Source organism: Hordeum vulgare, chromosome 5H, assembly GCF_904849725.1.
Source record: "Hordeum vulgare subsp. vulgare chromosome 5H, MorexV3_pseudomolecules_assembly, whole genome shotgun sequence".
NCBI classification, from domain to species: Eukaryota; Viridiplantae; Streptophyta; class Magnoliopsida; order Poales; family Poaceae; genus Hordeum; species Hordeum vulgare.
Window position 1 is genome coordinate 324,368,883 of NC_058522.1, and position 13,722 is coordinate 324,382,604.

Consider the following 13,722-nt stretch of genomic DNA (forward strand, 5'->3'; position numbering starts at 1 on the left):
CGTGCATACATGCCCTACATCTCATGACTGTTATTGGAGGTGAAGATGGTGAAGTTGATCAGTATTGCTCTGTTGCCAAATTTAGGGTTGCTTATGCTAAAAATGTGCCTGCACTCTTGGGTAAAGACCAATCGAAGATAGTAGACCCAGGGTTCAAACTCCATTCTCTTGTACTGACTAGACCACCAGGAAGACCACGGAAAACAGGATAAGAGCTGGTGAAGAGGGTCGTGTAAAAAACAGCGTAAGTGCAAAAGATGTGGTATCTTAGGGAATATTGCTAGGCATTGTACCAATCCAGTTGATGCATCATTTGGAGAAGAGGAACAATGGGCAGCAGCAGAGGAGAATGCATCAAGTTTAGAGGATAATGCAGCATCAGCAGAGGAGAATGCAGCAAGTTTAGAGAATGAAGCAACTGAAGTAGCTATAAGAGAGGAGGAAGTTATTTTGTCCATAAGAGATAAAAGACCTAGAGAGCAACAAACTTCGGTTGAACCATCATCTGATGCGGAATTTGAAACTATGGCTTACGAAGGTTTTGAAGCTATAAGAGAGGATGAAGTTATTTTGTCTGAAGTTCCTTTAAAGATTAGTGAGCCCGCAGATGACGGTCAACTCGTAATCACTTGCTCAATCAGTCAAAGCTCAACAAAACCGCCACCACCAGAAGTGAAGATCAGAAGCAACAAGACAAAGCTTTCAAAAGCCAGGGAAACCAGAAGCAAGACGGTTAACCCATCACGAAACACAAGGAGCAGGGCAAAGATTTGAATTTGAACTTGAATGCAAGTCATAAACTTTGAATAATTTATAATAAGGACTCTGTCGTCAATTTGAAGTACTGTGAAAACTTGTAAGGTGTAATGATTCTATATGTAAACTTTGAATTTGAACTAGTGAGGCAAACATTGAATTTTAGGCAAACTTCGAATTTGAACGAACAGTTCAGTCCATTCCCCTATGGTGTGAGTTGCACAGTTGGCTGAACTCTTATAAACGTTAGGTGATCAATCCGATCTCTTTTGCATCTACAAAACTTGTAGTCATGAGAAATGTGCTCCAAATGAGCTCCCAAGCTAGGGTAAACAACCCCATTCGTAATCAAGTTTTTTTGGACCTACTCCAAATGAGCCAAATATTTTTTATTAACACCATATCAATCTATATAGTGTAGATTCAAAGAATCACTATTTATTGAATTAATCTTTCTATTTGTACATTTTTTTCAAAAAATATACTTTAATAGAAAAACCATTGAAAACACGTTTACAATATGAAAATGGAAAACTTAGTTCCGATCCTTCTTATTCACTTTGAAATCAAGATTTGGTGATTTTTTGATTTTTTTTTTAATTTTCAAAAACCGAAAGGAAACCCTACCTCCTCTCCATGGTTTCTATGAAACGTTGTACATGATAGCTCATATGTTTGAAGGTTTTTTCATGAAAATGTCGATAGACAAAGTTTATGATTTTTGGTTGATAACATGTCACACAAGACAACATTGTGCGCAGGTTTCATATTTTTTTGATTTTTTTTTAAATTAATGGTGCTCATTTTACCTCGATCGTGCCAGCTAGAGTTTTCTCATGAAAATGACCATAGACCAAGTTTAGTATTTTTCCTCGTTAGTGTGTCTTATAAAACAACAAACGGCGAAGGTTTCATATTTTTCGATTTTTTTTAAATTAGTTATGCTCAGTCAAAGCTTTCATAACCCCGCTGACCAGCTCAAAACCCCTCTAAACCCCGCGGGGTTTTTCCTAACCCTAGCTCCCAACATCAGCCGTCTGATCATACCCTACCGCCAAGTGACAACCCTCAGATGTGGTATTCTAGAGATAATTCCAAGGGCAGGCTGCGAGCATGCTCCGCGCCGTTGGATCACATGGACGGCTCCGCATCGTTGGATCATGGGGCGATCCGCGAGACTTGTTGGTTGTGCCTCCCCTTTCTTCGGGTACCCCCTCCTCTGCTTCTTCTTCGGCAACGAGAGGAGCCACTCCTTTGCTTTTTATTCTCCGGCGCCTTTAGGCGATATGTCGAGCTCCACTTCAGCCACCCACCCCTCGTGGACCCTGTATGGTCCACTTCCGTTAGAGCGATGTCCTGACTGCCCATGCAGCGCGCCACTGATACGGTTGACTACGAAGGAGGTCAAGAATGGCAGCTATGGGCGCGAGTTCGTGAAATGCGAGAGCAGACCAGAGGGGCAGGTTAGATCTCATGATTTTTCTCTGATTTCTTTTTCTATTTGCTTTTAATTCTTTTTTGATCTGGGATTTAGGGTTCATGTTTTCGTTTAAAATCGTGAAGAAATGCACACATTTTGAATGGCTAGATGACTATGTTAAGCGTATTCAATTCAATGGGGCCCCAACCCGGGAGCTCAATCTGCCATCAGCAACAACGAATTTGGTCTCTGAAAGTGCTGTTGTGGCAGTTGGGGATGCAGATCTGAAGGGGGAAATAAAGAAGATGAACAAGAAATTGAAGTAGATGATTCAATTGAACAAGCAGGCAAATCTGATAGCTTTAGGATTTTATCCCTTTTATTTTTGTGTAGTTGCTCTAGGATTTGCTTACTTGCTGGTCATCACTCGTTAGATATGTTATTAGTGTGGTGTCATGTGCTCTAGGATTTGGTTAAATTTGTGGATCATGTGCTCTACGATTTGCTTAAATTTGTGGATCATATACTATATGCTCTCTGTTGCTTAATTTGTGGATCATGTCAGTTTCGGGTACCCGTCAGTTTTCTCACTTTTGTACACTTTCAGTTTCTTCAGTTTCGTCAAACAACACCGACCGCAGAAGAAAAAAAAAGGTAGGGCCCAAATTGAAACTAAGCTTTGGTTGGGCCGTCTCATTGCGTTGAGTGTCGAAGGCCCACGCGCTGGCTTTGTTTTTATGATTGATTATTACCATGGTAAATCCATTTATTACCATGCCGAAGAAAAATAGTGCATGATAGTAAATCAATTTATTGTTTGACTTGCACATGTCAAATTTATTTGTACTCCCTCGTTTCTTTTTAGTCTCCATATAAGATTTGTCAAAGTCAAGTGATACAAAGTTTGACCAAATATATATCAAAAGATATCAACATCTATAATACTAAACCTATATGTTCTGAAAATTAATATTATGGTGCATCTACTAATATTGATTCATATTATAAATGTTGATATTTTATTCAATAAATTTAGTCAATGTTTACGAAGTTTGACTTTGACCAAATCTTATATGCAGACTAAAAAGAAATGGAGGGAGTACATATCATGGCAATTTCCTTCTGTATATTGCCTACGCCACAACACTTTCATTTTTTGACTGCGGGTATTATAAACAAGTTCTTGTTGCAAGAAAAATATCGTATACATGATTTTTTGTTTTTGTTTTTTATTAAGAACATGTCATACTTAATTATGTAGATCATGATATCCATTTGAAACCACGTCTAAAATAAAGTCCGGTGGCACCATTAGCCACCATATCAATCTAGAGAGCATGTCTAGGCTCGGCTATGGCACCATATCCATCTAGAGAGCTTGTCTACGGCTCGGCTACATCACCATATACATCGACGGATATCTCACGTACTCCACAACATAAAAGTAGCAACCCTAGCATACTTCTTACATAGAACATAGGGTACCCTAAACCATAGCATAGTCCACAAACTATTCAAAAATTAGCTTGTTTTTGTTCATACAATATACGGAATAGGGCCACCAACAATTCAAAAAAATTAGCTTTTCTTTTTCTTATTTTCAACATCAACATGGCTCATTTTTTAGCTTTAGTTTCCTTTTTTACACTTCAACTACTACATTATCCGCGCGTTCGAAAACTTGACCCTACTCTAAATGGGCGAAAACTTGCTGGTTTCATTGAGGAATGCAGAAGGGCAGGGCACCATATCCATCTAGCGATTTATCTCACGTCAAATAAGACAGAAATAGCAAGTAAAACACTGATAACCAATGACATATCAAATAGGGATAGAAATATATAGCAAGCATAACCAAGTTCATGCTACAACCAACGACATAATTAAGTTAAAAATATATAAAATATAAAAATCCCTAACACCCTAGGGCAAGACCGGGACCGGGACTTCACCACCATCTTCACTGCGCCTTCTCTTCACTGCTCCCTCTCCATGTTGTCATCGCCGATGTAGTAGGGGAGGCTGTGCATACCATCGCGGGTGGGGAAGATGAAGTCGAAGTTTGTGTAGATGTTGTGGGTTGTGAATGCGATGAATTCGCATCCACACCAAAACCCCTTGCCGAGGAGGTAGTACGCATCAAAACTGTTGCTCAAGGTGACGGTGATCCCTATTGGCGGAGTCCTGGAGTTTGGACGGACTTCGTCCAGTCGAAACATCACCGGCGAGCCCGCCGGGATGTGGGGGAAGCCCGCACGGAGGAACCACTCGGCAAACCCCCTTGCACCCCTCCAGCGTGAGAACGCCCACACGCGGAGTGTCCTCTCCACAACAACGCCGGGCGGATACCGTCTCTCCGGCACGGTCGGTGGGAGCTCGAAGGTGGGGCCGTTGTACTGCATCCTCGCCTCACTTTGAGAGTGTTGTGGGTTTGGGTGAAGGGGGCTGCGCAAATGGATGTGTGGAGAATAGGTGGAGGGGTGGTGGTTTAAATAGGGAAAGGGGAAGGGAAGGGGAGTGGCACCGGACGCGCTTTGAATTTGCTAAGTTCAAACGAGTCGCGTCGATCGATATGCCACTTTAATTGCCAACAGGTTTTAATTGCCACGTTGAATAGATGCGAGTGGATCGAAAAGTGTGAAACAATGCTCTACATCGAGGAGACACACGTGGGAGATGATGCGAACCAGCGGCAGCAACCGTCCCTGCGTCCGTGGTGGCTCGCGTGAAAATGAGGCCGGTCAGCGTCCGTGGCGGCTCGCGTGAAAAAGCGACCGGTCAACGTCCGTGGCGGCTCGCGTGAAAAAGAGGCCGGTCAGTGCATCGTGGCGGCAGGCGGCGGTGCATGCAGGCTAGCTGGACATGTCGTGCATGCAGGCTTCTTTCGTTGCGGCGCGTGCACGGCCCAATTCTAACCACGGCCCAACGGGCTAACCACGGCACCATTCGCCGCGACCCCACTCATGAGGTCCAACGGACGACACAGTCAGCGTGACCCCACTCGTCAGAGTTAACGGTCAAAGCACTGACCCGACGGCATCCTTCGTTTGTGACCAATTCTGAGGGTTTCGGCCAAGGGAGTGGGGAAAAGTGAGCAAAAGTTAAGAGTGTGGGGATGAATGAGTATGTCTAAGGAACCAGGGGCACAAAAATAGACATCTAAGAAAAGGCATGAGAAATTTGAAAGAACTCTGACTTCTAGAGGATTTGCCATTAAACAAGGCTGATAGGTGTGTTTACTATCGCCATAGTGGGGGCAATAGTGTCATATTATGTTTGTTTGTGGATGACATAGTTATCTTTGTTACAAACATTAAAGAAACCAATGAGGTCAAGTGTTTTCTATCAAAGAGTTTTGACATGAACGATCTGGGAGAAGCCCATGTCATTCTAAACATCAAACTTATTAAGGATGATAGTGGGATTACTCTAACGCACTATCACTACGTTGAGAAGGTCTTGAGCCGTTTCGATTTTACGGATAGCAAGCCTTCTCCAACACCTTATGATATCGGCGTGACACTCAGAAAGAATAAGAAAGAAACAAGAGATCAATTACGATATTCTCAAATTGTTCGTTCACTCATGTACTTAGCTTGCGCTAGAAGGCCACGCATCTCTTTTGCTGTGAGCAAATTGAGTAGATTCATGTACAACTCGTGTGATGATCATTGACATGCACTTGAAAGGGTCTTGCGTTATCTCAAAGGTATTATGAGTCATGGAATTCACTATTCATGACATCCTACTGTTCTAGAAGGATATAGTGATTCGAACTGGATCTCTGATGTCGATGTACTCTATGCCACAAGTGGGTTTTTATTTACTAACGACGGTGGCACACTGTCTTGAAGGTCTTGCAAGAAGACCATATTGACGAGGTCAACTATGGAAGCACAATTAACTCCTTTAGACACATCTAGTGTTGAGGGTGAATGGTTGCGTAAGCTCTTGATGGACTTGCATGTGGTTGAAAAACCTCTATGTGCTATTCTTATGAATTGTGAAAACCAAACGGTTAGCGATAATGTAAATAATTCTATGGTTAATGTGAATTCATCAATGAAGAGACGTTTGAAATTTGTGAAGTTGAGGAAATCTAGAGTAATAACTGTTACTTATATTCAAACAGACAAAAACTTGGCAGATCCCTTTACAAAGGGACTATCACGAAAATTGATAAATATTGCATCGAGAGAGATGGGTATGAGACCCATTGATGTTACACCATAGTAGTAACTCAACCTTTGTGATCGGAGGTCCCATGAATTAGGACCTCGGAAAAACAAGATATTGGTTAATAAAGGAGAGTAATAAGTGACCATTTCTAGGCGAAGATGCAAAACTCTCAAAGTTGTGAGGCCGAGTGATGTAAGGTAGGTTGCCAACATGCCTTAATGTGGTTTAAATGTCTATTATAGCAAAGATGTTGTCCTACAGAGCGGTCTTTAAAGAACGCACCTATATGAGCTGCGATCGTAAACGTCCCAGTCCATGAGACTTGAGTGATCACTAGTAATTTCACGAAGAGACCAGGAAGTACGATATATATGCTCCAAACCGCGGGGTAGCCTACTGACAGCGAGGTACTGGTTCAGATTTTGAGTGAAATCTGTTCACACAAAATTAGCAATTCAAGGCATAGTCCATTACCAAGTTGTGGATGGATGTAGTTTAAATTTCTAGGCACAACTTTAGCTTAATAGTCTCTATTGAAACACAAGTTTAAACAAGTGATGAGAAAAAGACAAATCTCTAAATGTGTATTTGAGATCTGGTGGGGGATTTCTAGAATAAATGGGCTTGATCCATTAAAAAATTATGTAATCTCAAATGATCCCATGAATAAAATGGCAAGTAGTGGTGTGATTATACTAAAGTTTAGTCTCATATCGTTAGTGAAGGAAGAGTTGGACCTCTTTATATAGTGGGTTCTCTCCATCACTTTAAATGTGTGTTCAGAATAGAAAGGTAAGACCACACGCGCTCACTCGCGTCGCCGGAACGGGCCGGCGCGTAAGTGGCACATGCGCGTGAATGGTCGGCCGAAATCCGGTTTGTTGGCTTGTGGGGGCTCGGCTTCCTTTTACCGTTTTATTTATGTCTTTGCACACAAATTAATTATTGCTTGTCCAGTGAGTATAGGACTTAGAAACCAAGTCGGTTTAAAATCGTAATCGTGACACGATACCACATCTGGTCCTAATATAGATACTGCTGCTGGTTGCGTCCAAAGACACACAAAAGACACTTCGTTCGTCCCTGCGATCCTCCACCAAGAGAGAACGAATTAGGTTTTTGAAAAGCACTCTGCGCGGCTTCTCAAATTCATCGTCACGGATCGTCTACCGTCCAAGTTAGGTGGTGCTACTCATCGCCTTCTCCATCACCGTCAACAATAGATCGTCACCAACGTCGTCATCAACACCGTCGCTGCTGCAACGGCTAATGAACAATACGTTCTTCATGATCTTTTCATGTCGCTTTCTGTAGTTGCTACTTGGTGTGCAATGATGATGTGCATGTTATCTTGCTCATCTAGTTTGCTAGATTGTTGCATGCTAGTTTTCGTTCTACTTCCTCCATCCTAAATATAAGTCACTTTAGATATTCTACTATGAATTACACAAGGAGTAAAATGAATTAATCTACACTCTAAAGTTTGTTTATATACATCTGTATATAATCTGGAATGAAATCTCTATAAGACTTATACTCCTTGGTTTCATATTGTAGTGCGCTCGTGCTTTTCGAGATTTAAGTTTGAATATATATTTAACCTATGAGGGCGATTAGGCTGAAACAACATGTTGGTTAAATTTATGATCAAATTTATTAAATCTAGAGAAACACGGGCACACTATGTTAAAAATAGAGGAAGTATTAACAAAGAGAGTATGAATTGTTTACTAAATTAATCATGAATTTGCCTAATTTTTCAACGAGGCCAAGCCAGAACGTGGACGATACCACGAGTGGAGGCGAGGCGTCCGAGGCCAAAGTGAGGAAGCAATTTTTTTTGAACACAGTATAAACGTAAACGTTCATATACACGCGCATATATTCACCTCTATGAACGCATACACGCATACCCTGATATAGGCGGCGGCAAATCTCCTGCCGGTCCTGGAAGCGGACAGAAAAAGAACGGTCCAAGGTTAAAGAAAGTACTGGAACCGTCTGATTTTTATCAGACGGTCCATGAATTTGACTGATGTAAAAAAAACGTTTTCTGGCACCCGATGAGTAAATAGGTGCTTCCATTATTCAGCAAACCGAGCTCAGAGAAACACTTGCCTGATTACAAAGTGTGCCTGAATATAACCTGAGCTGCAACGAAAACGAGACTCTACTTCTAGGCTTCTTGTTACACCATATCCTCTGCAGCGTTGACCTTCCCTGCCACGGCGTCGGCGCCTATCGTCGCCCGGCAGAGCGGACAGGTGTTATGCGTGGTGTGCAGCCACGTGGCGACGCAGCCCGTGTGGAACACGTGGCCGCATCCCGGTAGGACGCTGCACCGCTCGCCGCCCTCATACTGCGCCATGCAGATCACGCACGAGCTCTGGCTCCGGGGCAACTCCTTCCCCTCCTCCTCCTCCGACAGAGAGCCACCGTCTCGATCGGGTTTCTGCTTGTATGCAACGTCGGGTATGCTCTCCAGCAGCCGCTCGATGGAGAGCGACTTGCAGCGCTGCCGCACGTGACGGACGACCTCGGCGATCACCAGGGAGAGCACCACGACGGCGATGAGCGCGGCAGCGACGATGAAGGTCAACAGAACCACCCATATGATCCAATCTATCATGTCGTCCGAGTCCATGGCGATGGCAGGCGGTCGTGGCGGTGGGGACGGCCGCGGTGAACGATCCCCTCAGACGGCGTGGGGCCGGGCCTCGAGTACTTTTCGTTACTTGGGTTCGTGTGAGGGATTATGATGCGTGCACCAGCGCGGGCGAGGTAGGTTATGTAGGCCATAGAATGAGGCAAGGAGTTGGAGATGGACTCAACATATGCAAGTTCGATGCCTGCATCGTATCCCACACGGAGTATCCGTTCCCAATATCTATCTATATTACTGACGTGGACATGCAGGTCAGTTAGCTAACATCAATCCTAGGGGATCAATCCTCACCTTGGAGTATTTAACAGGTCAGGAGCGATTTAGTGTTTTAGAGCATCTACAACCCGACTTTGGCAAACCCGACACCTATACGCCCGCGGGCACGATCGGACGCATCCGTAGACAACGCCTCAAATGCAATCCGTATACCTCAAATGTTGCGTCGCACATCCGTATACCTCAAATGTAATAATCATCAAATCCATACAATTTATGCACGTCGATCATTCGATATATTTAACAGTTTGAAGGAAAGCAAATCAAGTATAGTTTAACAAATCGAACGTATACTCGAACCATTGTTCACACCAACCCGAATCAAGCAACACACGGACTCTTTTTTTCCCACGCCCGCATCGCTCCTTGCGGTGGCTCGGGCGAAACCCTAGCCGGAGCCGGAGTGGCCCCCTTCCCTTCTTCCTCCTCCCTCGCCGTCGTCGGAGGCAGCTGGCGAGCAAAGCCCGGCCGTTAGACAGCGGCGGCGAGGCGTTTCCTCGCCCCTGTGGTGCGCTCTCGTGGCAAGGGAGGTCGCCCTTCCGCAGCCTCTCGCGGCGTGGCGTCGCCGGCGCCGACGGGCCTCTTGAGTCGCTCGGCGGCTCTCCTCCGACAGGTCTCGGCGGGGTGGCGGCCCCCTTTTTCTCTTGTCGAGCTCGGGCGTGTGCTTGTCGTCGAATGTGGTGGCTTCCCAGATCTGGCCATCTCCGACCGGTTCTAGCCCCGTCGCTGGGCTGCCCTGGCTGGGGGTCGTGCTGGTGTGCGCCGAACACAGTCTGGAGGTTCGTGGTTGTGCGGGGCGGCGGCCCCGGATTTGGTGGTGGCCGCTCCGGCCAGGGGGTGGCCTGTCTGGTCTTGGTGGATCGGGGGATCCCGTGGTCAAAAGGAGGTAAGCCTCAGAAACTGGTGGTTGGTGGGCGGCGGCCGGTGGCGGCGGGTGTTCAACGCGGCTCAGGGAGAAATCTTTGCTTCGGTCCTCATTGGAGCCGGCGACGACGACGCTCACGAGTGCCGCTATCTTTCTTGGAAGCGTCGCCGTGGAGATGTGCTGCTCCTCCCCACGGCGTGAGCTCTGAAGGGAAACCTCAGATCCCATGGATCGGGCGATGGAGGCGTCACTCCGTCTTTTCCTTCTTGGGGGCATCGCCTTGGAGCCGGCTAAGACTGCGAGACTAGCGTGTTGCGGCATCTTCGCCGTGGTTGGCGGCATCTTCGCCGCATGGTTTGCTGAGCTGGGGCGCTGGTTACTGTCTGGCAATGAAGATGGCGTTGCAAGGAGCTCAGGTTGCGGCGTGGACTTTGGTAGTCGGTTCTTTCTGGCGTGTCCGAGGTGGTTTTCCGTGGGTTGCTTGGTTGCTTGAGGTCAGAGCGGTGGTGGAGCCAGTCCAGGCGGTGACGATGACAGGCGCTCGGAGGTCGTTTGGGAAGGACACGGTCGGCGCAAGTTCTGCATATTTCCCTTGTGATACTCGTCGTCAAGGTCGGAGGTGTCGGCTACTCGCGCGTGTGGTCATTCGGTGGCATGTGATGTCGTGGTTTCTTTGCAGTTGTTTGTGGGATGGCTTCGATGTTGGAGCTCGATGGTGAAGGCGGAGTCGCTCGGTCGAGGCAATCGGTGATGACGATGACGCTAGCGACTCCGCGGCGGATGTCTTTCTTCTTTCAAGCTTCGGGTCCCATGTTAGTGGCCAGGTTGACCGATGGTGCCCATCTCATATGGGTTGTGTATTGTATCGGTTTTAGTCCGGTTTTCCGCCAATTAACTAGGCCATTCTCTTCTCCTTAATCAATGAAAATGGCAAGTATTTTGCCTCATTTAAAAAAAACAAGCATGCCAAAATTAAATCAATGTCTGAGCGATCAAGGGTGCTTGTCCGATCAATGGTCGCACGAGTTAATCCATGCCTCCTGCTCGTCTAGCTTGTCCTGGTCCGTCTGGGCACTCATCTCCATGTGCATCCGGGCTGCGTGTTTGGCCTGCATCCTGGCCGCCTGATCCGCTTTCACAGTTACCCTCACCACCATGGTTGTTGGAAAGATTCCACATTGCGTGTGGTCACGATACGATGCGGCTCCACATACTCCTGCCGTTCATGATAGTCCTTCCAAATCTTCTCCCAATATGTGTTCCCCTTTTGCTCGGTGCCGCGTATTGGATCCAATGTTGTGTAAAGCCAAGACTTGACTAAGAATATGTCCTTAAATGTTGAGAAAGTTGGACCTTGTAGGATCGAAAGTATGTCTAGAAGGGGGTGATTAGACTACTTGACCAATAAAACTTAGCCTTTTCCCAATTTTAGTTGTGGCAAGTTTTAGCAATTATGGCAAGTCAAGTACACCCTACACATGCACATCTAAGAGTATAGTAGCGGAATGTAAAACATGAAAGTGTAAAGTAAAGGAGTAAGGTAGGGAGATCAAACACAAGAGGTTGACACGACGTTTTTTGGCATGGTTCTGATAGGTGGCGCTATCGTACGTCCATGTTAGTGGAGACTTCAACCCACATAGGGTAACGGCTGCAAGAGTCCACAGAGGGCTCCACCCACAAGGGGTCCACGAAGAAGCGGCCTTGTCTATTCCACCACGGCTTCCACCCACGAAGGACTAGCCTCACTTACGGTAGATCTTCAGGAAGTAGGTGATCTCCTTGCCCTTAGAAACATCTTGGTTCAACTCCACAACACGAAGTACGAGGCTCCCAAGCGACACCTAACCAATCTAGGAGGCACCACCCTTCAAAAGGTAATAGATGTGGTAGAACGATGAACTCCTTGCTCTTGTGCTTCTAAAGATAGTCTCCTCGTCACTCAGTCACTCTCTCACAAATTTGGCATGGGTAGGAGAGATTGATTTGGTGGAAAGCAACTTGGGGTGGCTAGAGATCAATTTTCAAATGAATGGATTGGCATATCTTGATCTCAACACATGAGTAGGTGGCATTCTCTCAGAAAAATTAATCTGGCAATGAAGTTTGTGTTCTGAGTGCTTCCTCTACGAATAAGAGGTAGGTGGAGGGGTATATATAGGTGGCACCCGAAATCCAACCCTTACACCTAAATTGACAAACTCGGTAACACTCAAATCATAAACTCGGTGGTACCGACTTGCACAAAGGCAGAAACTTTTGAATCTCGGTGATACCGATATACACAACTCGGTGGAACCTAAAAGGTTAAATTTCAATTTTGTGTACCGAGGCAACAGAATGTTGGTCACCTAAACTCGGTAGCACTGATGCAGAACCGGTTGTACCGAAATGGTAGGTCTGGCTAGGGTTTTGTCTGAGTGTAAAATCGGTAGGGCCGAATCTGAAAACTTGGTGGCACCGATTTTGGATATTTAGCTTTGGACAAAAATGTTATGTGGGAAAATGACTGAGTATTTTGGTGGCTATATCTGAGTACTTGAGCAACCAGTTCACTTTAATACATCACCCCCTTTTAATAGTATTGGCTTTCCTATGGACTGAAAAGTGATTTCCCACAAATATAAAACGAAGAGTCTTCTTCCTTGAAGCTTGAGCCAATCTTCTTACTTTATTACATCAAAGGGCATCTCGACATAATCTTTTAGCCAATGCATCTTTTGAACTTTTCTGAAATATACTTGGATAGAATCATTAGTCCAGTGATGCATATGTTGTGATCAATTATCAAAACCACCTTAGGGAGCAATTGTGCTTTCAATCTCCCCCTTTTTGGTAATCGATGACAACATATAGATCAAATCTTCGACAAAAGATATAATCAATGATTAGCATTATCGCTTTGAGAAGTATGTGAAACGCAAGAGATCCCCCTAAATTTGTGCATTATTTATAATTTGCATTTGAATTCAAATGCATAATCAATTAGGATCATAGGTCACACTTCCCTGTCACATACAACTTGGTGGTGCGCATACATGATATGAATGAATAGTAATGCACATGACACCAAAAGGATAAGTGAATGATCAACATATAGATAGCTCAAAGATAATAACGTAATAGCATCAACCAAGCAAAGTGTATGATCGAACACGGGTAACTGGATAAAGTCATCGAACAAGACAAAAGTTCTGTAAAAACCAAATGAGAGCAAGTAAATTCAAAAGCTCTCTCTCTCCAAGCCCTGTGATCTATACATTTCTCCCCTTTGGCAACAAGTTACCAAAAAATTCAAAAGTATAGTGCTAATCGTCTCTCTGGGCTCTATCTCCTCCGACAGTCGATGATGGAGTAGACAGAAGAGCTTCGGCGAAGGCTTCAGTAGAATGTCCTGGAGCTGGAGGTGTCGATACTGGAGGTGCTAGAGTTGGGGCTGAACATGAAGGTGCAGATGCGTGGACTGACGAAGTTGGTCTTGATTACGATACTGGCACAGCTGCTGACCTGGGTCCGGTGCTGAACTGAGTGGTAGTGCGAGGAGGTGACTCTTCATCATCA

The 13,722-nt window shown here is 45.2% G+C and overlaps 1 protein-coding gene across 1 annotated transcript; it reads right to left on the bottom strand.

The window, feature by feature from the left end:
- Positions 1 to 8,537: 8,537 nt before the first annotated feature.
- LOC123452043 (RING-H2 finger protein ATL56-like) lies at positions 8,538 to 9,060 on the bottom strand. Its single transcript, XM_045128617.1, has one exon. The coding sequence runs from the start codon at positions 8,997 to 8,999 to the stop codon at positions 8,544 to 8,546; it is 456 nt and encodes a 151-aa protein (XP_044984552.1). The 5' UTR covers positions 9,000 to 9,060; the 3' UTR covers positions 8,538 to 8,543.
- Positions 9,061 to 13,722: the final 4,662 nt, after the last annotated feature.